The following is a 23,492-nucleotide window of genomic DNA, read 5'->3' as shown; positions in this document are numbered from 1 at the left end:
AGGTATCCCAAACAAAATGCCAAATACACCGGAAGTGCAGAGTGATATACGCATGAAGTTGTAATCTATATCTTAGAACTGAAGTATTTGTACTTTCTCATTGTTTTTGCTGGATGATTTTCGAGTACAGAAATGCTATTTGAAAGCTACTGCTGAGGTCCAAGCTCCTCATTCTACAGACAGGGAGGCTGAGATCCAAAGATATATATGGACATCCTCTTCTACAGATCTTCAGTTTTTTTTATTTTTCCAACCCCTAGTAAATGTGGTGAACAAAAAGGGCAGATTGGAAGCTAGACAGACCCAGGTTCAAACCTTGGCCAGATTGCTACCTAGCGATGTGACCTTGTAGCTGTGTGACCCTCGGCAAGGCCTAGGAAACTCCCTCCACCTCAGTTTCCTCATCTGTAAGATGTGGATTATAGTAATACCTACCTCAAAGGTGGTTGTGAAGCCTATAAGTTCATGAGGTATAGGGCTTAGCACAGGACTTGGGGTGGGGCAGGCAAGAGGCAAAAAGCAGAAATCTGCAAAGGGAAAGAGAAAGAGAAAAGAGCACAGGCAAAAAGAGAGGAAGAGATGAAAGACCAGAAAGAGAAACTGCCTCAGTTGCTGAAGGCAGGCAGTTTCCTCTCCCCACTTGAAGTCTGGATGAGCCTGCCTCACTGGGTTTCTATCCCCACCCTGCAAGCCAGCCTGACAAAGGCACACAGCTTGGGAGGGCAAGGGTACTGGGCCTGGAGAAAGGAAGCCAGCACAGGGAACTTTGCAACCAACAGAGAACATGTCCCAGAATCAGGTGTGGAAACAGCCAGGTGGGAAAATCTTTCTAGGAAGGCTGTGAAACCCAGAAAACGAAAGTAAACACCATGAACAAAATAAAGAGGAAAAGAAATACTGGGATTAGAGATGGGTACAACACAAGCAGCAAAGATCCAGGGTCCTTCATATACAAAGAGCTCTTATAATTCAATAAGAATAATCCAATTGAAAAATGAGCAAAGAGTGCATAAAGCACAGGCCAATAAACATGTGAAAATATGCTCAAATTCACCCATAATTTTTAAACCAGCAAACGAAGCCACATGAAATATTATTTTTCCACCTTTAAAACTGGTGATTGGGCTTCCCTGGTGACACAGTGGTTATGAGTCTGCCTGCCAATGCAGGGGACATGGGTTCGAGCCCTGGTCCAGGAAGATCCCACATGCTGCAGAGCAACTAAGCCAGTGCACCACAACTACTGGGCCTGCGCTCTAGAGCCCACATGCCACAGCTACTGAGCTCATGTGCCACAAAAACTGACGCCTGCATACCTAGAGCCCATGCTCAGCAACAAGAGAAGCCACTGCAATGATAAGCCCACGTATCGCCAGGAAGAGTAGCCCCCACTCGCCACAACTAGAGAAAGCCCACCCGTGGCAATGAATACCCAATGCAGCCAAAATTAATAAATAAAATTTTTTTTTAAAAAAAAGACTGGTGATTATATTGGGAATTCTCTGGCTGTCCAGTGGTTAGGACTCAGTGTTTTTACTGCTGTGGCCTGGGTTCAATCCCTGGTTGGGGAACCAAGATCCTGCAAGCCATGCAGCATGGCAAACAAACAAACAAACAAAAAACCTGGTGATTATATTATCCAGAGTTAGTAAGGAGTGAGAAAACAGACACCCTCAAACTTTGTTGGTGAGAACAAAGATTGAAGGAGGTTTTAGAGGACTTCCCTGGTGGCACAGTGATTAAGAATCTGCCTGCCAATGCAGGGGACATGGGTTTGATCCCTGGTCCAGGAAGATCCTACATGCCACGGTGCAACTAAGCCCATGTGCCACAACTACTGAAGCCTGTGCACCTAGAGCCAGAGCTCCGCAGCAAGAGAAGCCGCCGCAATGAGAAGCCTGCGCGCAGCAATGAAGACCCAACACAGCCAAAAATAATTTTTTTTTTTTTAAAAAAGAGGTTTTAGAAAATAACCGGGCAACATCTTTTTTAAAAATTTAAAGCATATTTCCCTGGGCTCGGGAGTCTACTCTTCGAAATGTATTCTATTGAAATTCTGCCACCAGAACCTGTCGATGTTTGTAGACAAATGTTCACAGGATGTTGTTTGCAGTAGTGGAATAGTGAAACCAACTACACGCTCAGCAACTGGGGAATTTGGTGATAACCGCCATGGGGTGCAATTAAGAAAAAGAGGCAGTTCTGCTAACTACACACTGAAATAGAACAGTCTTCCAGAAGCACTGTTAAGGTGAAGAAAGTAAGAAGCAGAACAACGTAGCGTTATATACGTGAAATCAATTAAAATGCATGCACTTATGCACGTGCGCACACACACAAATAACACAAATTAGTTTGACTTTACTCAGTAAAAGCACAGCTCCTAGGTTTCAATCCCACCAGCTGTGTGACCCTGGGCAAGTTACTTATAAAGTCTCTGAGCCTCAGTAAAATGGGAGTAATAATAACTACTACCACGTAGGTTGCTATGAAGATTAAATGAACTAAAACAGTGCCTGGCATAGAGTAAGTGCTTAATAAAGTTTCGTGACCACATTATTTATCATATCCTCATTATCAGCATCCCCCGCCCCAGCCCTGCCCACTCTGGGTGATTCCTGTCCAGGGCTGGGGCTATTTTGGTCACCGCTGTGTCCCCACACTGCCCAGTATGGCCAGGCCCAGGGGTTCAGGCAGTGTTTGTTGAACCATTTAATAAATGAATGAATGAATGCCCTCCTCAGAGAAAGGCCTCTCTCCCCTTCCTTTTTTCTTCATGAATAAAGTCAGGCCCAGTGAACCTGACTCATTATATAAAGTAATAAAAAATATAAAATGATAATCATTTATTACTTTTCTATAATAATAGTTATTATTATCACTACTCTATTATTTTCTACTTATTATCCTATTATGTTTCTATTGTTATTACTCTATTATTATTATTCTATTAACCGTTCTATTATAATCTATTATAATTTAAAAATGATCACTCTAATACTTTTGCTGTGATTGTTACTATTACTCTATTATTACGCTTTCTATTACTCACTATTATGACTCCCACCCAAGGTCTGCCTGCCCTTCGGGGGCACACGGCACATGTGCATCTTGCAGGGCAGGTGGGCAGCCTGGGCGGGGAGGCTGGCGTTGGGCGGGGCAGTGGGCGGGGCAGGCGTACCTGGGTGATGAGGAACTTGGTGAGGCGCTCAGGCAGCCGGCCCTTCTCGCTGGAGAGGATCATCTCCAGCATGTCCCCGTGCAGCTTCTCCATCACCACAAATACCTTCTCCGGGGTCTCGAACATACACTCCAGGTTGACAATCCCCGGGTGCCGCAGACTCTGGGGTGGGTGGGGTGGGGGGCGGGGCGGGGGTCAGAACCCAGGTCACTCGCAAACTTGGGACCCCAGAGGGCAAGCCATAGGAGCAGGCAGACGACAAACAAGACAGATATCCCCGGAGGGTCGGCTGTTCCTTCCCTGGGGGTGCCATTGGGGGAGGGGAAAGGGCTTCCACAGCCCCAGACAGAACAACCCCTCCAGCGCCACCAAGTGTCCAGGAGGATCTTTACATCATGAAATTCTGGTGAAGGTCCAGGGTTGCGGGAACAAGAGAAGGGGAGCGTGGAGAAATGGGAAGGAGCTTTGTACATCTGTGTCTTTTAAATCCCTGCCCTCCTTCCCTTCCCCAGCCCTTGCCTAGTTGAACCCCATCTCTCCCACCCAGGTCCCCACCCAGCCTCCTCCCTGGGGTCCAGGTTCCAGCCCCACACCCTTTCCCCCTACCCTCCAGTAGCAGCCAGAAGGATCTTTCGAAAGTTCACATCTGACCCTGTCCCTTCCTTGCTCAAAATCCTTCCATGGCTCCCCAGCACCCTCAGGAGAAAGCCCATAGGGTGTGGCCCCCCAGCCTCCCCACTAGCCTCCCCACCCACCACCTTTCTTCACATAAACCATCGAGTAACCTTGAACTCCTTCAAGTTCCTAGAAGACTTCGTGTTCCCTCTCACCTCTGGACCTTTGCACGGGTTGGCCCCTCTGCTCAGCATACCTTCTCTACCCCTTCAGCCTCAACATGCATGGTGCCTCCGCTAGGAAGCCTTCCCTGACTATCCCCAGACTGGAGGAAGTGGGAAGGGGGCAAAGGAGGAAGTGGGAAGGGAAGGCCCTTTCTGGGTGCGGAGGGGGGCAGAGCTGGATCATCGATCTCAGGGGTCACCTGCAGAATGGCCACTTCGTTGCGGAGTTGGCTCTCCTGCTTGGTGGGGAAACGCAGTTTGTCGATGACCTTTACGGCCACGTCCCGGCCTGTCTTCCGGTGCTTTCCTGGGCAGGGGGGAGGGGAGATGGGGAATGAGGGGAGCAGGACCTTCCAGTCCTGGCAAGAGGAAGCCCCCACCAGAGAGACACAGCCAGAGTTGGGCAGAGGTGGATGAAAGGCTATCATGGGGGATCTGAGGGGTCCGCGGGAGAGATGCGAGGAGTGGGGGGCCCTGGGAATAAAGGTGGAAAGTAAAGACAGAGCTCTGAGGAGGGGAATCTGTAACATGGGAAACTAGATTTATAACCAATCAGAATCTAGCATCTAGCTCTGTGGCCAATCAGCGTAGAATTTACCTTCCCTATTAATAACGGGAGAAAGTCATTGGCCTTTCCCAGTGAGAAAAGGCGAGCCTGCAACCCTCTGCCCCCAGGATCTAGCTTTCTAATCAACGAGAAAAAGTGGTGAGCATGCAGGCAATCAAAGGGAAGGTCTGGGCTCAAGACCCCTTTCTGGGTCAGCTCTTGAAGCATCCTTACCACCGTAGACCACTCCAAACTGGCCCGAGCCCAGCACCTCATCCGGGAAGATCTGGTAGACAGTGGCAATGTCCTGCAGGGTGGGGACAGGGAGGGTCAGGGGTGCAAATGGAGATGGGGAGGTCAAGGAGACTAGGAGGGTGGGAGAACTGGGAGGCTATTCGGGAGGGGGAGGGGGGACACATCCTTGGGGCTGGGGGATGTGGGCAGGGTCTCACCACATTCTCTTGGATCTGGCTGTTAGACACAGAGATGCTCAGAGAAGCTTGTCCTGGGGAGAGGGGGAGGCGGAGGTGAGGGGAGCCCAGGCTCAAGATCACGTTCACCCATAACTCCACCCTCTGGAGCCAGAAGTCAGGCTACTGACTGACTTGTCCACTAAGAACCTCAGTTTCCTCCTCTGGAAGAATGGAAACAATCAAAAGACCTCTCTCCTAGGGCCAGTGAGAGGAGGAAATGAGACAGGAGCTAAAAAAGTGATGCCGTGAATGAGTTCACGGAGCATTTCGCTCTGGGATCTCAGCACGAAGTGATGATCCCATTTTACAGAGGAGGAAACTGAGGCTCAGGGGGAAACTCCAAACTGACCCCGGCATCTTCCCCTGCATTTGCCCCACTACTAATCCAACCAAGGTCAGACATTTCCAAAGTCTTGATCCTTCTGCCATTTGAACATCTGTCCCCTCCCTGAAGAACACCCGGCCCTCCCCCCTCAGCCTCCTCCCTGGTCTCCCTGCCCCGTTCCGCCCTCCCCTATTCGCCCTCCATAAGGAAGCCAGAGGGATCTTGCTGAAGCACAAACCTGACTCCATCCTTCCCCTGCCATGGCCCCCCAGTGCCCTGAGGAGGAAGGCCAAGGCCCTTAAATGGCCTAACAAGCAGAGTTTGGTCCCTTTGCCTCTTTGACTTCATCCCCTCCCTTCCTATTGTGTGTATTCCTGACATGCTGGTCTCCTTGCTGGGCCTCCGATACAGCAAGTTCTCTCCTATCTCTGGGCCTTTGCATTTGCTGTTTCCTCTGCCAGGAATGCTCTTTCCCTCATTATGGACTTAGTTAAATCCTCCTCATCTCTCAGTCTCAGCTCAAATGTTACTCCTGGGGCCATGTCAGATTCCTTTAGCACATGTTCTACATCCCACTTGTCTTTCATCCAGGATGATCTGATGAATGTCTGTTACTCACTCTGGGTTATGAGCTCCATAAGGCGGGAACCTGGGACTCCCTGATCATCCTTTGGCTCTGCGTGAAAGGATTTCCCACTTCCTTTCCCTTCATTTCACCCCTCTTCAACTTCCAGGTCTTAGCTCAGATGCTGCCTCCTTCAGGAAGCCCTCCGGGACACCCAGGCTGGGTTAGTCACCCCGTCTGAGCTCCCACAGCCCTCTGGCTCCCCTTATCCCAGCCCTGCCCACTCTGAGTCATCACTGTCTGGGAACAGGTCTGTCTTCCTTACTGGACTATGAACTCCAGGAAGGCAGGTCCTGGGCTGTCTTGGTCATAGCGGTGCCCCCAGCATTATCCAGCACAGGCCAGGCACAAAGGAGCATGAATGAAAAAGTCTGAACTCACAGTTTGGAGGAGTTGGCACCCCTGGGAAAAGACTCAGGAAGGGAAAGTAACATGCCCAAGACTGTACGTTAGGTCTAGGGCTTAATGATTTAGACCCAGGCCTGCTGAGTCCAGAAGCCACATTCTCCACTCTGACATTCCCTGGCTCTTCCCTTCTCCAGGATCCCACCCAAGCCCTCCAAGACCCATCCTCCCAGGGACCCAGGGTGAGGGACTTACTGTGGGGCGTGTGGCCTGGGGCACTGGGTGCATCCTGGAGGATGACAGGCATCAGGGCCTGGCGGATGGCTGTTTCCCAGCCCCGGGCAGTCTCGGCCCCCTGCCCGCTGGGCCCCCCTGGGGCCCCGCCAGGGGTTTCGCCCACAAAGTAGGTGGTGTTGGCAGTGACAATCTCAAAGCAGTGTGGGTTGGTGCCTGGTGGCACAAGGCTGAAGTTCTGGGCAGGCTCCACGGCGAGGATTTCAGACAGTGGAATTTCCTGGCAGGACAAAGAGCCAGCACCTGTGAGGGCTCCAGGCTGACCCTGGGGCTCTCCACTTACTCAGATGAGCACACAGAAACCAGTGTCATTGCAGAAGGGGCTGGTTTGCATGGAGTGGTCAGGAAAGGCCTCCTGGTGGAAGTTACATTGAAGCAGAGATCAGAAAGGTAAGAAGAGGCCGGCTGGTGGAGGAGTGGGGTGGGGGAGGGGGTGGAGCATGTGCAAAGGCCCCGAGGTAGAAAAGGTTTGGTTCAAGGAACATGCCATATCCCCATTACATGGATGGTGCCTGGCACACAGTAGGCATGCCACGTTTGATGAATTAATGAAGCATAAAAGGAAAACTAAATAAATAAATGAAATCAGGCTAGGATCAGGCTTGCAGGGCCTCATGGGCCACAGGGAGGAGCCTGAGCTTTGTCTCCAGGGACTTGGGGAGCCACAGAGGGGTTTAGTGCAAGGCAGGGAACAGTTCTCTCTGGCTGTGCGTGGAGGGTGGATGGGAGATGATGGGACTGACATAGGAGACCAGGAAGGAGGCAGAGAGGGCCCTGGGAGGAGAGACGGTACAGGGTCTATGGGGAGGAAAAAGAGTGTGCTTTGAAAAGCGTTGAAAGACAAAGGAAGGGAGGAAGAAAAGAAGGAAAGAGTGAGAAAGAGAGACAGACTTATGTAGCCAATAAAACCAGGAGACAGGGCTTCCCTGGTGGCGCAATGGTTGAGAGTCCGCCTGCCGATGCGGGGGACACGGGTTCGTGCCCCGGTCCGGGGGGATCCGCGGCTGGGCCCATGAGCCATGGCCGCTGAGCCTGCGCATCCGGAGCCTGTGCTCCTCAACGGGAGAGGCCATGACAGTGAGAGGCCCGCGTACCGCAACAAAACAAAACAGGAGACAGCGACGACGTTGTGGTGGGGATGGTATTTTAGATAGCGTGGCTTAAGGAAGACGGGAAGGATAAGAAGGAAGTAGCCATGAGAGGGGTAAGGAAGATGTTCCAGAGCAGGTAAACAGCGAGGTGTCTGGGTTTTATTCCAAGGGCAGTGGGAGCCACTGGAAGCTTGCGATGGTTTTAATGGAATCCTCTGGCTGCTGCGTGGGAAAAGACTGAGGACAAGGGCAGAAGAAGGACCGGGGAGGAGACTGGCTGGAATGCAGCACTGGCATGGGAGGTGGTGATGAATGAATACAAAGAAAGAATTCAATAAATTAATTATAAAGTTATAATGATAACACACTTATAGTTACTGGGACTTTAACAGAGCTTAACATACGCCTGGCCCTAAACTAATTGCTCCACATAGATTATCTCTTTGAATTCTGGCATCAGCCCTGAGGCGAGGACCGTTCTTTGAGGCCTTTTACAGGTGAGACACGTGGGGTGCAGAGAGGTGAGGTAACTTGCCTGGATCCCCTAGCAGGAAAGTGATGGAGCTGAGATCAAACACGGGGAAGGGCGTCCAGGTGGGCGACACTTGCTGATGGGATGGAAGAAGGCAAGCAGGGGGTGGGCAGAGAGTGTGATTCGCAGGTGTTTGCCTGAAGCAACTGGGAGAGGAGGGGAGAAGATAGCGGACAAAGAAGAGAGGTCTGGGGGATCTGGGAGCCAGAAGGCCCACCTTGTAGTATCTGTTGGTCGTGTTGTTCTGGAAGAGCGTGATGCACTTGCAATCCAGGCGCCAATAGTGCCGCTTCCTCTGTTGGGAGAGGTGCTTGAGAGACCGAGGTGGTCTGCCACCCCATGCTGTTAGGGCTCTGACTCTAATCCCAGCCAACTCCCGCCCCTAATTCTAGCCCCGCCCCGCCCCGACTTTGCCTTAGTCCCGCCCCTCCCCTAAATCCTGTCCCTCCCCCTTCATCCCTACAGCCACCCCTCTAATTCTACCTCAGCCTTCAGCATGACCCCGCCCACTCCAAACCCCAACCAGCTCCGCCCCCTCAACCCCCCCCTCTCCCCAACTCTAGCCCCACCCACCTGGCCCCGCCCCACCAACTCACCAGCGTGTCCTTGTTGCTGTAATGAACCACCCAACCCTCACGAAGCGTCGTGCTGGATTTCCGTGTTGTGTGTCGCACTGACTGCACCACCCTCATTAGGGGGATATACCCCAGGGAGCTGAGGGTGGGGGAGAGGAAGGGGTGAGAGGTTACAAGCAGAGAATAGCAGTAGTGCCTGGGGCCGCGGCAGGTGGTGGTACGGGCCTGTGTGGGCGCGGGGGCGGGGCGGGGGGGGTGCATCTCTGGGCAGCCAGGGGGTTTTTTGGCCACACTTTTTTCCTTTGTGGTTTCCAGATTTCCCATCATGAGGAAGGGGACTCTTGAGAGGACCACATTAAGAGGCTGCGTCCTGAAGCCAGGCTGCCTGGCAAATTATCTAACCACTTCGTGTCTCAGTGTCTCCACCCAAAGGGTTTGCTGTGAGAAGTGAAGCCTTTCTTAGGAGCTTAGCACAGTACTTGGCACACAGTGGGCCTCCAATAAGTGCTAATTAGTACTGAGCCCATTGATTGTGGAGCCAGCTGTGTGACATTGGGCAAGTGACTCAACCTCTCTGTGCCTCATTTCTCTCATCTGTGCACGTGCTATTATGACAGTGAGGAAATGAAGGCTGAGAGAAATTAAGTGACTTGCTCAACTTCAGAACCAACAACCTCTTGATCCTTGTGCTAGACCTGGACTTGAGAGGCCTTGGCCACTTCTCTTTGCCTCTCTGAGACTCGGTTTCCTCATCTGTGAAATAGGCTGCCTCTCCCAACAGCCCTCCCCTCCCAAGTCCTTCAAGGTCCAACTCTGATAGCCTATGATTCTGTTACTAAACACTCCCAGGAAAGGCCTGGGAGAAAGGGATTCTGAGGTTCCAGGTGGCTAGGGTTGGGTGGCACTAGTAAGAAACTCTCGGTGGCCACTGTGACCTGAATACCCGTCCTCCCTCTGGCCTCACTTCCCATCCTCTTCCCATCACTCTCCCTGCTTCAGCCATCCCAGGTTCCTTGCTACTCCTGCAACATTCTTGGTTCTACCTCAGGACCTTTGCACTTGCTGTTCCCTCTGCTTGGTAGCCTCTTCCCCCAGATATCTTCCACATCACTCCTTCCCTCCCCTCCCTCAGATCTCTTTAAAGCTACAATATTTCCTCCCAGGGGTCTCCTTTAACGACCCTAAGTAAGATAGCATGTCCCCATTTTCTATCCCCTCTCATTTCCTTTTTAATTTAATTTAATTTTTTTTTTATTTTTGCGGTATGCAGGCCTGTCACTGTTGTGGCCTCTCCCGTTGTGGAGCACAGGCTCCGGACACGCAGGCTCAGCGGCCATGGCTCACGGGCCCAGCCGCTCCGCAGCATGTGGGATCTTCCCGGACCGGGGCACGAACCCGCGTCCCCTGCATTGGCAGGCGGACTCTCAACCACTGCGCCACCAGGGAAGCCCTAATTTTATTTTTGATAGCAGTTATCTGTATCTCATAATAACCTAAAGTGGAAAAGAATCTGAAAAAGAATACATATATTCTTCTCTCTCTCTCCCTCTCTCTCTCTCTCTCTCTCTCTCCCCATATATATATATATATATATATATATATATACTGAATCACTTTGCTGTACACTTGAAACTAACACAACACTGTAAATCAACCATACTTCAATTAAAAAAATTTTTTTTCTAAGACATATGAAAAAAAGTGAAAAGGTTCAAAGTATGATATTAAAAATAGATAAATGGAAATGCAAATATTTTCTTCTCATACCTCCAAATGGATAATCTCTCACCCTTCCCACTTTAGAGATTCAAGATTCAAATACTAGGGAGAACTCCTTTTCCATTTTCTGAGCCCTTATAACCTGGCAAGCACTTTCCCTGCATGATCAAATAGAATTTGCACACTCTGTAAGGCACGTCCTCAGTCCCCAGGAAGAAACCGAGGCAGGCAGAGAAAGGACCAGCACTTTAAGTGATGGAGCTGGGATCCATCTCTCAGTCTCCAGTGCCCTGTGCTTTTAGCCCTGCTGCTTTCCTGCCACCTCGATAAAGTCATCCATGGAGGAAGCCAGGCCTTGTCCTAGGCACTTGGGAGACGCATAAATATCCTTGCCCTCGGGCTTCCCTGGTGGCGCAGTGGTTGAGACTCTGCCTGCCAATGCAGGGGATACGGGTTCGAGCCCCGGTCTGGGAAGATCCCTACATGCCGCGGAGCAACTGGGCCCGTGAGCCACAACTACTGAGCCTGCGCGTCTGGAGCCTGTTGCTCCGCAACAAAGAGAGGCCACGATGGTGAGAGGCCCGCGCACCGCGATGAAGGGTGGGCCCCGCTCTCTGCAACTAGAGAAAGTCCTCGCACAGAAACGAAGAGCCAACACAGCCAAAAATAAATAATAAAATAAAATTTTTAAAAAAGGAAAAAAAAATCCTTGCCCTCGAGCACTCGAACTCACATTCTAGTGAAGCTGAAGATTAATTCCATTTCTAATTTAAAATGTGTAATTAAGTAAAAGTTATTATTATTTTTCAGAGCTTCCATGCCAGAAGAAAGCCACTGCCTGTCAGTTCGTGGGGATATTTTCCTTTCCCCATTTTACAGACGGGGAGAAGGAGGCACCAAAAGGAGGAGGGACTTGTTTAAGGCCATACAAGTCAATCCAAGGTCAAAATGGTTGAAAGAAAATGGATATTTTCCCTTCCTTTTTAAGATTTAGGGCTCTGGGATAAGAGTTAAACTAACACTTACTGTATACCAGGTACTGTTTTACATACTTGATTTACATTAATTCATTTCATTCTCACAACAACCCTATATGGTTTTTTTTTTTTTTTTTTTTTTTTAACTGATGAGAAAACTGAGGCCCAGAGAGGTTAATCTCTTGCCTAAGGCCATACAGCAGTCTGGTTCCAGAGTCCATATTCTCACTCACGCTTTGTACTGTCACTTTGCCATATGGACGTTTCTGGAAGGACCCGCCAGAGCCTAATCCCACTGGCATCCTCTGGGGGTGGGGCTGCGCAGCTGAGAGGCAGGGAAGTGGGAGGGGTTAACTATTTACGTCTTGAATGACTGTATTACCAGTTCCAATAAAAGAAAAACAATATAAGTTAAAATAGGCTTCCATTAAAACTTGTTAAAAATGGAAATCAGGAAAAAAGGTTAGGTTAAAAAAAATAAAGTTTGGATGCTTGAAAAAGTTCGCCTCAGGGACCTGGGAAATTTATGAGAACGGGGTGATGTCAACCCATTGTAGGGACGGAGAAGGGCCTTCGCTGGAGAGGGCCCTGTGTACCTCTGGGCCTTGCCTCCCTCGCCTTCCTCCTCCTCGCTGGCATGGAGAGCATTTTCTGAGTGGGAACCCGGGACGAACCCCGAGTCATCTGACTCATCCATGAGGGAGCTCTTGTCAGCCTCGCTGAAATCAGCGGCCTCCTCCATCGGTACATCTGGGAGGACAGGGGCATCAGAGGGGCCCCCACCCGGTCTGCTGCCCTTTCCCGCTCAGCCCCCAGCCTCTTACCTCCGTTGATGAGTGCCTCCCCCAAACAGTCATTAGGGACTCGGGTGGCGCAGCGTTTGTGACAGTTGAACTTGCAATCTGGCGGGAGGACAGGGAACATGGAGATGGGTGGGAGGGGGAAGAGAGGTCACCTCTAAGGGTTGACCCTTGACCCCTAGCCCCCAGTCTCAAAAGAGTTTGCTATTGCTTTTTGGGGCAGGAAAGCTAAATGAGCCTTTCCTGGTCATCCCTCCTTTAAGCCACAGTCCCCATCTATGGAGAGGCTTGATTAAATAGAGGAGGGCCAGCGGAAGTGTCTGTGGCTTCATAGCCCTAGTATACTCTAAGGGTCTAAAGTTCCAACAGTGTAAATATCCGTCACCCTAGATTTCTACAATTATAGAGTGTAATCGCATGTAACATTCTATGATGCTAGACTTCAGGCTTTTGAGGGCGGGGTTTCTCAACCTTCAGCACTATGAACATCTTGGGCTGGAAAATTCCTTGTTGTGGCGGCTGTTCTGAACGTGATAGGGTTTTTAGCAGCATCCCTGATCTCTACCCACCTGAGGCCAGTAGCACCAGCCCCATATGACAAACAAAAATGTTTCCAGGGCTTCCCTGGTGGCGCAGTGGTTGAGAGTCCGCCTGCCGATGCAGGGGACACGGGTTCGTGCCCCGGTCCGGGAAGATCCCACATGCTGTGGAGCGGCTGGGCCCGTGAGCCGTGGCCGCTGAGCCTGCGCGTCCGGAGCCTGTGCTCTGCGACGGGAGAGGCCACAGCGGTGAGAGGCCCGCGTACCAAAAACACCAAAAAAAAAAACCAAAAAAACCCCAAAAAACTGTCCTTGGTTGAGAACCATTGCTTGGTTGAGAAGTTTGAAGACTCTGAGGTTCTGGGCTGCTATACATCAAAGATCCTGGAGTTGTATGAAAACTTATTTTGCTAAGGTCCTTATGATTCTAGATTTCTAAGACTGCAGAGTTTGATGTCCAAGTTTCTAGAACTCTACACATCTATGCTTCTACAGTTCTAGACTGCTAAGATTCTTTGATGTCTGAGGTTTTAAGGTTTTATGTATCTAAACTCTAGAATTTGGTGACTCTACCAAGTTCTATGAGACTTCTAAGTTCTATGAGACTTCTAGGCCTCTAGAATCTGATAGTTCCAAAGTTCTTGGGTTCTGTACCCCCAGGAATCTAGAACTTAATGTTTCTATGGTTCTTTAGCTCTAGACATCTAAGATTCTAGAATTTGATTGTGCTGATGAACTCTAGAATTGAATGGCTCTAATTTTTTATGGATCTAGACTTCTGGTATTTCAGAATTTGATCATTCAAAGTTCCGGGAACTTAGATTTCTAGGACTCCAGAATTTGATGGTTCCAAGGCTATATGATTCTAGATTTCTAAGACTCAAATGTTTTGCTTCTAGGTTTCTATTCTTCTCGATTCCTATGGTTTTAAAGTTCTAACATTCTGAGAATCTATAATATGATAGTTCTAACATTTATGAGTCTAAAGTTCTATGATTCTTTTTGCTGAATCCTATGATCTAGAATTCTTGAAACTTATGTTTCTAAGGTTCTCTGATTCAAGAATTCTCAAGTTCTACGGTTTTAGAATTCCATGCTAAGTATCATATGAATCTAGGTTTCTTAGGTGCTAGGATTCCAAGTTTCTAATGACTGAGGTTCTAGGATTCCAGAATATTCCAAAGGTTCTAGAACTTTAGGATTCAGGGCACTCCCTTTCCAAGGCCCTGTGCTTCTAGGGATCGGAACTTTCCTGCCACAAGCCCAGCTGAGATCCTAAGCCTATGGGTGCGTCTGTGTGATGGGGGGTGTTCTGACTCTGTCCCTCGCTACCCCCCAACGTGGGGGGGCCCCCGCTGACCTTTGCACTGCAGGCCCTGGCGAAAGAGGCCCTTGAGCAGTTTCTTGCAAGCCTGGCAGACGGTGGGCCGTGTGTAGCTGTGGATGAGGAAGGTGTGTGGAACCTTGACCTTGGACAGCAGCATCTTGTCCAGCTCAATCGGGCGACCGGTGTAGGATGAGGCGGAAGACGAGGAGGACGAGGACGGGGGGCGGCGAGGGATGAGCTCGGTGGTGCTACGGCTCTATCAGATGGCAGGGTGGAAAGGGACACCTCAGTGCGTGGTCCCTGCACCTGGGCCTCATCCACCCCCCACCTCCACCCCTCCCCACCCCTCCCCACCCCCTCCCCACTCCCCCAGCCGCTCACCAGCTCATCAGCCATGCCGAGCAGGGACTCAGAGGTGCCGAGGCGCACCGAATGGCCGCTGGCCAGAGACGTGGACGACAGGCGTCGCTTGCGGGCCCCACTGCAGTTGTTGGGGATGCTGAAGGCGCAGCGTTTGTGGTAGTTCAGTCCGCAGCCTGTGTGGGGCGCCCGACGGTCAGAGACATAGCCTCTAAAGCTAAAGCTCAGCTCCCTCCCCCGCCCCCGCCCCCACCTTCTCCTTTTCTGAAGATCTGGAACACAGGAAGCAGGTCCCGCAGGATGCGTCTTCCTAGTGTAATGAACGTCAGCAGAAAACTACAAAACCCAAATCAGGCAGAACTGCTAATGGCTGAGCGCCTCCAGGAATAAAGGTTTGGAGAACTCCCTGGCGGTCCAGTGGTTAGGACTCCGCGCTTTCACTGCCTAGGGCGCGGGTTCAATCTCTGGTCGGGGAACTGAGATCCCACAAGCCACTCGGTGAGGCCAAAAAAAAAAAAAAAAAAAAAAGTTGGGGGCCACCCCAACAGACAAAACACCATGAGCAGGTGCCGGCTGAGGACAAAGGGAATACGGACTAGGCAGTGGAGAAGGAAGAGAAGGAAGCCACAGCCACGTGACCAGTCGCAGCCGTGAGGACAGTCATAGTTATTTCTTCCTTACTTTGTTATGAATATGTGCATACAGCAAATATTTTTATTTTCTTCCCTCTTCTACCCCCTTATCATCTAACATAAGATATTAATAATAATTAACTTTATACCGTGGTATTGGTTACGGGATATCAAAGGAGAAGAGAGAATATCACACAAGGACATCGTCTTATGGGCAAAGAGAGCACTTTCAGTTGTACTCGGGATGGTTGTATCATATCATGTGGAAGTGTGACTTTTTTCTTTCTTTTCTTTTCTATTTTTTTTTTTTTTTTTTTTTTTTTTTTTGCGATACGCGGGCCTCTCACTGTTGTGGCCTCTCCCGTTGCGGAGCACAGGCTCCGGACGCGCAGGCTCAGCGGCCATGGCTCACGGGCCCAGCCGCTCCGCGGCACGCGGGATCCTCCCGGACCGGGGCACGAACCCGTGTCCGCTGCATCGGCAGGCGGACTCTCAACCACTGCACCACCAGGGAAGCCCTCTTTTCTATTTTTAATCCTTGACCATGAAAGAGTCAGGCTCAGCTTGTCATTTCCTACTGGACTTCCTGAACGCTTCTCCATACATCTCTGGTGATTCCAAATGATCCCAGGATCTCTTTCTGGAGTAAAGAATGTTCCTCCAGCCTTTGGAAGCTTCCTTCGGACATTTTACGAAGACTCTCTTCTGGCAGCCGGCCTGTTATAGACTTTCCTGCGCAGTAATTCCTCATCATAGGCCCTGTCTCCAATGTACAATGTCACGCTGCAGAGGCAAGCTTGGGGATTGCTGTTGGTGCTACGAGGAGAGTTTCAGGATGGCAAACTGCACACAGGAGCCATGTCCCAGTTTTGGCCTTTCATCACTCACATGCTTCACGGAATTTCAGAATCTCATCTATGGTTCCTGTTATAAGTATCAAGGTAGAATCAAACTCCCGTAGGAAGGCGTCGATGGCAAAAAGTACAGCAGCTGGGCCTCTTTTGGAACCCTATGAACCTGGACCATCATCTGTGATGCTGGGCCGATGAAGTCCATTCGGAGAATGGCCATTAGAACTTGGTGATACCAGGGCTGCTCCATGACAACGATTACATAAACCAAGACTTCAAGAGTTGGATATGGTATGTGGACGACGGCAATATTGATAGCAGCTTCGAACGCAGTAAACTGGTGTTTTGCAGGCCTGATACAGCTATTATCCCTAGAGTCCTTAAATAATGCCACAGGGATATTTAACTTTTTTATTTTCCCATGCCGTGCTGCCTGCGGGGATCTTAGTTCCCTGACCAGGGATCGAACCCACGCCCCCTGCAGTGGAAGCACAAAGTCTTAACCACTGGACCGCCAGGGAAGTCCTCCACAAGTATATTTAGGGCTGCATGGTAACCATCCTAGTCGATGCTGTGGGTCATCTGGAACACAGGGTATCAGGGACTCCGGATTTCTATAGGAGCATGACAGCCACAAAGCCGGAGATCCTTAGGCAATGGAACATCTGAGAATACGCCTCTAAGAGTGGGGCACACGGAACAACAATGGAGATGCAGGTCGTCATCATATAATGGATGGTCTTCATCCGCTGTGTGTAGAGCGGAGCCAAGGCGGGTGTGCGGCCTTCCTCTGCAGGAGAGGCGTGATCTCAGCGTTCCCCCTCAGAAGCCTCAAAGACGGGAACAGTGAACCTGCGGATCCTGGCACTTGGGCTTAACCTTGAGACATCTTGTCTCAAAGGAACACACTGTGTTCCTTTATTTTCTTTAAGTATGATTTAGGGAGACGTGTATGGGTGCCTGTTATGGACTGAATGTTTGTACTCCCCCCAAATTCATATGTTGAAGCCCTAATCCTCAAGGTGACTGTATTTGGAGATGGGGCCTTTAAGGAGGTAATTAAGGTTAAATGAGGCCATAAGGATGGGGCCCCGATCAGTGGGATTGGGGTCCTTATAAACGGAAGAGACATGAAAAATCGCTCTCTCTCCACGTGCTAAGTGAGCACAGGAGGAGATGGTGGCCATCTGCAAGCTAGGAAGAGAGCCCTCACCAGGAACCATATCTTATCAGAACCCAGATCTTGTTTACACCACCCAGCCCGTGATCTTTTGTTAGGACAGCCCTAGCAGACGGAAGTGCCAAGTTGCCAGGAGGTGGACTCTGATAGCTTTATGTGTCACATCCGCAGTTATTCAAACGATAATCATCTGCGTGTTGCTGCGGTATCTGGAGATGTGATTCAAGTCCACAATCAGTTGACTTTAATTGACTGAGATCATCCTAGTTAATCTGGGTGGGCCTGTTTCAATCAGTTGAAAGATTAAAGAGCTGAGCTGAGATTTCCCAGTTGGAGAGCAGCTTCATCTCCGGCCTGCTCTCCCTGACGACCCGCCCTGCGGATTTCAGAGTGGCCAGCGCCCACAATCCGGTAAGCCAATTCCTTCCAAAAATCCCTTAATATATGCCTCCCTACGGGCTCCGTTTATCCTGTTGATCCCTGACTGATATAGGCTCCGCCCTCTTCCCCATCACCCTTGTTCTGCCCCAAAGCTCTGCCCCTTACCACTCCCTCGGAGCTCCACCTCCCAGTCCCCACCTCCAAACCGAGCCCCACCCAGACCCCGCCCTCCCCCAAGCCCCGCCTCCTGTTCCCACCTCCAGTTCCTCCCCCAAGCCCTGCCTCTGGGCGCTCACCTCTCCCTCCGAACCCCACCTCTTAGGCCCCACCTCCTGGCCCTGAGCTCCATCCCGGCCCCGCCCTCACGCCCACACCCTACCTCTTGGCCCCGCCTCCAGCCCCTCCGCCTCTCACCGTCACACTTGAGGCCCTGGCGCACTAGGCCGAAGAGCATCTCTCCGCAGTGGTCGCAGAAGGCAGGTGCTCGGTAGGAGTGCACCGTGAGGGCGTGCGGGCGGATCTGGAAGTCCTCGAAGGTGGCCGAAGCTGCAGGCAGCAGGGAGGGGAGGATGGTTGGGTCGGGAGCAGCGGTGGCCATTTCAGCCTCCGCATTCCCAGGTTTCACACAGTCCTCTCAACTGCAATGTTTGAGCTTTCCTTCAATCATTTACTCGCATCCTACATTTCATTCGACCTGGGTTCAAATCCCAGCTCCACCACTGGCCAAAACACCTATGTGCCTATGCCAGGGACCGGGGAGGGGTAATGGGGAATTGTTTAATGGGCACAGAGTTCCAGTTTTGCAAGATGAAACAGTTCTGGAGGTTGGTTACACAACATTGTGAATGTAATTAACACTACTGAACACGAGACTTAGAATATGGTTAAGATGGTAATTTTATGTTGCATATATTTCATCACAATTTTTAAAATTTTAATTAAAAAAACACAGATAGGGCTTCTCTGGTGGCACAGTGGTTAAGAATCCGCCTGCCGGGGCTTCCCTGGTGGCACAGTGGTTGAGAGTCCGCCTGCCGATGCAGGGGACACGGGTTCGTGCCCCGGTCCGGGAGGATCTCACATGCCGCGGAGCGGCTGGGCCCGTGAGCCATGGCCGCTGAGCCTGCGCGTCTGGAGCCTGCGCTCCGCAACGGGAGGGGCCCCCACAGTGAGAGGCCCGCGTACTGCAAAAAAAAAAAAAAAAAAAAAGACAAAAGACCTGAAAAAGGTAAGGGTCTTGACCATGCAGCTATCTAGGGAAGAACATGCCCAGTATCATAATAGTATCGCCTTCTAGTTCTTTTTTTAAAAATTTATTTTGATGAATGTTCTGCTTATACTTTTTTATTTCTATTTTTAAAAATTAATTAATTAATTAATTTTAATTTTTGGTTTCGTTGGGTCTTCATTGCTGCGCGCGGGCTTTCTCTAGTTGCGGCGAGCGGGGGCTACTCTTCGTTGCAGTGTGCTGGCTTCTCATTGCGGTGACTTCTCTTTTTGCGGAGCACGGGCTTTAGGCCTGCGGGCTCAATAGTTGTGGCTCGAGGGCTCAGTTGCTCTGCAGCATGTGGGATCTTCCCAGACCAGGGATTGAACCAGTGTCCCCTGAACTGGCAGGAGGATTCTTAACCACTGCGCCACCAGGGAAGTCCCATTAATCCAAACTTCTAATTGTCACCCATCCATCCATCCAACAAATTTTACGGAGCATTGCAGTACTCCGGGTGGGGGTGGGGGGCAGGGGAGGACATACAGCCATGAGTAAGGCAACTCCCACCCCCCTACCCCACCCTCCTGAAGGAACCAAGGGCTAAAGAGTCCTCTAAGTGCTGAGAGCTTGTCCATCCATCAAATGGGAATGGCCAGTGGGTGGACTAGATTTTGGCTGAAAATACAGGTACCCGGGTTTCATCTCACGCCTCAGAGTCTGATTTAATTTAGCATTTCATTGGGTGGAGGCACAGGCAGCAAAACATTTTTAACTTTACATCAAAGTGTAACGTAGGTCTAGGAACGGACATATCAGAAATGCACAGCTGAATGAATTGTCAAACTGTACACGCCCATGTCACCAGCATCCTGATGGATAAATGGAAGTTTAAACCACTGTGCCCCCCCCACCCAACTCCAGCTGCCAAAAAGGTACCCACTCTCTTGGCGTCTAACAAAATAGCGTAATTGTCTTTGTGCTTCGTAAATGGAATGATACAACATGTAGTCTCGGCCTCTCACCCGACAGTACCACCTCCACCAGGTCGCCCTCCTGGATGTCTCCGGCTGAGCGCACCAACTGCAGGAGGTTGGCCGACGTGGGGTCATGTTTGAAGAGCAGGATCTTGTCGTAAAGGCCATAGAAGCCACACTCGGGGAACTGAGGGGCGGGAGAGGGAGGTGGTGACGGAAAAGCTCAAAGCAGCGGTCTGGAACCCTCCCAGGGCAGGGCCGGCTGTTTCCCCCGGAAACTCAGAGACCCCGCAGCCCCTCGCTTCCTGCCCGCCCCCTCCCAAGCCCAGCTCGAGCTGAGCCGGGCAGGGTGCCAGGGCCCCAGGGCCCCAGGTGTGCTGGGAGAGAGAGCTGGCCAGAGTTTGGGAGGGTGGCTCTGGGAACGTGGGCACCTAGAACCTTCTGGAGATGGAGGGGGGTAGGGCTGAGTGAGCACCCCTTCCCTTATCTCCCCACCGCCTCCCGCTCCCCCTCACCCCCAGCTTCCTTCCTGGATCTGTTGTTGTCCCTGTTACCTGGCTCTAGGCCCAGCACTGGTGCTGGGCGATCTGGAAGGAGGGGATTTAGGACTCCTAGTTTGCGGGGGAGGGGGGTGCGGAAAGGCTAGGGCTCAAGGGAGCTGGAAACTGGCACGGTGTCCCCCACCCAATGCCTCAAGGACCCAGGTGTCCCGGTCCCCAGCTTGGGGAGGCGGGGCAGGAAATGAAACCTGGTAGAACAGAAAGTGAAACCACCCAGGTGGAGCCACCGGAAGGAAGGAAAGGGGCCCTACCACACCTGGACGGTGTGGCGGGGGTGGGGCAGAAAATAAAACTGCGGGTGAGGCCTGAGGGGGTAGGCTGAGGACTTGAGCATCGGATGAAGAATTTCACCCAGGGGACAATCTGCCCTCTCCCCAGCCTGTTTTCCCAAGGAGCAGGCTGAGTGTGCGAGCTGGGCCTGCTAGTTTTGGGGTTTGGGGTAGGTGGCAAAGGAAGCTCTATCTGTTCTTGTTGCTGGGAGAGGGTCCACAGGTGGCCAGGACTGCCAGGGTCCTGACTGCCTGGGAGGTCTTTCTCTAAGCTTTGGTTTCCTTGTCTGTAAAATGGGGGAGTTGGCCCAGTTCCTAATGTTTTGTCTGCAGCCCAAAGAATTCATTCCCAGGAATCTAAGAAGATTCTACAATTTGAGTATTTTGGGATTCCAGCATGCTCACATTATAGGATTATACATTCTAGATTCTAACAAATTATCATGATAAGTTTTAGGATTTTAATAACCTAGATTAGCAGTAGTCTAATATTTTAAAGTTCTAGGAATCTGCCAAACTAGGATTCTAATATTTGAATATCTCAGCATGAAAGGGTTTCAACGACCCAGCATTCCAGAATTCTAACATTTTTATGTTCTAGGAGTCTAACAACGATGGAAACAAATATTCCAACATTTTAATGTTTTAGTATTTCAACAACCTCGGGTTCTAATGTTTGAACACTTTAATATCAGAGGAGTTCAGTTACCTAGCAGTTGCATATTCCAACAATTTAGAATTCTAACATTTTAACACTTTCACAGTCCAAAATTCCAACAACAGAGTAGCCCACTATTCCAATTTTTTTTTTTATTCTAACTTTTAACATTCTAGAATCCAAGCATTGCATCCCACCTGATTTCCCCTTGCCGTGCTCTCCCAGGCCCCAACCTCAGTGACCCTGGTGTCCAAAGCAAAGAGTGGGGTGGGACTGGGGAAGGTTCGTTTTAACAGACTAGCATTAGAGCTGGGGGTAGGGACGACACCGATCAGGAGAGGGGACAGAGAGCTCAGAGCCTCTGGGATTGTGAAGAGGCGCGCCTGCCCCTCCACACACACTCAAGCCTGGGGGAGGGCAGAGATTGGACTCTGAGACCTCACTTGCCCCTGGCAGCTACTGCAGGCACCCGCACCCACACATGTCACTTGATCGCCATGGCCAGCCTGGCTTCAATTTCTACTGTTTCCACCAAATGGGAGGCCGGGGATAGGCCTGGACAGGGAAGTTCCCCGACATATGCTGCTCCCACCTGCCCCTTTCCTCTCGGCTCCTACACCTCACGGGTCCCTCCCTTCCTCCATGCTGTCTGCAGCAAACAACAACATGCAGGGACATGCAATTGGGGGAGGCCTCTGGGGCACCCCACCCCTGACCAGGCCTCTCTCAAAGGAGTGGTGGGGTGAGGAGGTAACTGGGGGCCAATGCCCCACCCCCATCCCTCAGTCGCCCAAGGCTTATCCCCCTTCTCTCCCTCTTCCTTATACGGGGCTGGAGATCGCCTCTGCCAGCGCCTCCCCCCTCTTCCAGACCTCTCCTCAAGCTAGATGGGGGGAACCCTGTGCTCTCACCTTCTGGTCAACGATGGAGCAAGCCAGCTGCTTCACGTGGGCCAGCTCGGAGGCTGTGGGCAACAGCACGAACTCGCGGGTCAGCCCGATCTGGATGTGGAAGGACACCCCCGAGCCCGGCGCCGGGACATGGGGCAGCAACGGTGGCGACGCCTGCAGCTCCAAGCTGCCAGAGGGCGGAGGAGACCCCGGCCCGGGGGAGCCCGGGAGCCCAGCGAGATGGGAGGGGGCGGCGGCCATAGGGCGAGGCCCAGGACCCGCCGCCCGGCGCCCACCCGGGATCCGGCTGCAGGAGCCTGAGCAGGGAGGCTCAGGTCCCTGGATCCGAGGTATCTTGTTAGCTGGTGGTAGGAGCGCGGGGATCCCGGGGATCCAAGAAGAGAATCCTGGCAGGTTGAGGGAACTCGAGGATGGTGGGACCCTGGGAAGTTAGAGAAAAGGAATCTAGTGGATCAGACGCCCGCCCGGGGATTAAGGGATCACAGACGATCAGAAAGGAGAAATCTAATGGTTTGGGGGGCCCAGCGATTGGGAGATTCCAAGAAATCAAAAAAGAAAATCTAGTAGGCCGGAGTCACAGGGATCAGAAGAGCCCAGGATCCAAAGGCTCCCTGGAGAAAGAAGGGATTGGAAAGGGAGCAGGTGGGGCCAAGAATCCAGTGGCTCTAAGAAGAGGATCCATATAAGAAGGGAGCTCGAGGGATTCACCAGATCTTGGGGTGGAGAGCAGGAGTCTCTGAGTCGGGGGTCGAATGGATCCCAGGGATCCGACGGAGGGCCTGGGAATGGGCAGAGGGATTCCGAGGGCTGGGGTGCTAAGGTGGGAATCCCACGGGTCTCGAAAGTGGGAGAAAAATTCGGTCGGGGGCCGCGGAGAAGGGGGTGTTACCGGCGGCAGTGGGGTGGCGGGGGGTGGGAGGGAAGGGAGGGTCGTCCGGCGCCCGGCGCCGGTGGCTCTTTTTCCCACTCCAAAGTTTAATTCGGCGGCTGCGGCCCAGGAGGAAGTGTCCGGAGTGACAGTTCAGTCGGCCAATCGGCGCCGGCCTCGGTGACGTCAGAGGGCGGAGCCTGACGAGGGCCTGCGGGCGGAAGAGGAGGGCGGGCTTAGCGCCCCCGGGTCTGGGGAGCTGGGGTGGGAGATGCGGGGAAGGGAGGCGAGACCAATTCCTTCCCACCTCACACCCAAGTCTGGAAAGATGACTTTTCCCTGAGGGAGGGGCAAGCCACCCTCACCCCCACCACAGGTCTCGAGGCCGGGGCTGAGGAGGCGTCTGGCCCTTTAAGGAAGGGGGCCGTCTCGCTTGGCCTGCATCCGGC

The 23,492-nt window shown here is 51.7% G+C and overlaps 1 protein-coding gene across 2 annotated transcripts in view; it reads right to left on the bottom strand.

Annotated features, from left to right (window-relative positions):
• PRKD2 (protein kinase D2) overlaps positions 1–23,192 on the bottom strand; it is a 30,832-nt gene extending 7,640 nt beyond the window's left edge. Inside the window, exons 1-15 of one of the 2 annotated variants that reach the window (XM_059045449.2) lie at positions 23,065–23,192; positions 22,176–22,596; positions 19,826–19,964; positions 18,008–18,139; positions 14,571–14,725; positions 14,223–14,445; positions 12,348–12,425; positions 12,120–12,273; positions 8,849–8,966; positions 8,470–8,547; positions 6,591–6,849; positions 5,020–5,072; positions 4,802–4,874; positions 4,221–4,327; positions 3,182–3,343 (exon numbers count right to left, since the gene is read on the bottom strand). In XM_059045449.2, the coding sequence (XP_058901432.1) occupies positions 3,182–3,343; positions 4,221–4,327; positions 4,802–4,874; positions 5,020–5,072; positions 6,591–6,849; positions 8,470–8,547; positions 8,849–8,966; positions 12,120–12,273; positions 12,348–12,425; positions 14,223–14,445; positions 14,571–14,725; positions 18,008–18,139; positions 19,826–19,964; positions 22,176–22,415 (1,971 nt within the window). In that variant the 5' untranslated portion in view covers positions 22,416–22,596; positions 23,065–23,192. Of the gene's footprint in view, positions 1–3,181; positions 3,344–4,220; positions 4,328–4,801; positions 4,875–5,019; positions 5,073–6,590; positions 6,850–8,469; positions 8,548–8,848; positions 8,967–12,119; positions 12,274–12,347; positions 12,426–14,222; positions 14,446–14,570; positions 14,726–18,007; positions 18,140–19,825; positions 19,965–22,175; positions 22,597–22,883 lie in introns of both variants that reach the window. The other variant, XM_059045448.2, reaches the window with a different exon arrangement.
• Positions 23,193–23,492: the final 300 nt, after the last annotated feature.

This window comes from Kogia breviceps, chromosome 18, assembly GCF_026419965.1.
Source record: "Kogia breviceps isolate mKogBre1 chromosome 18, mKogBre1 haplotype 1, whole genome shotgun sequence".
NCBI lineage: Eukaryota > Metazoa > Chordata > Mammalia > Artiodactyla > Physeteridae > Kogia > Kogia breviceps.
This window is presented reverse-complemented; position numbering and strand designations above follow the sequence as displayed.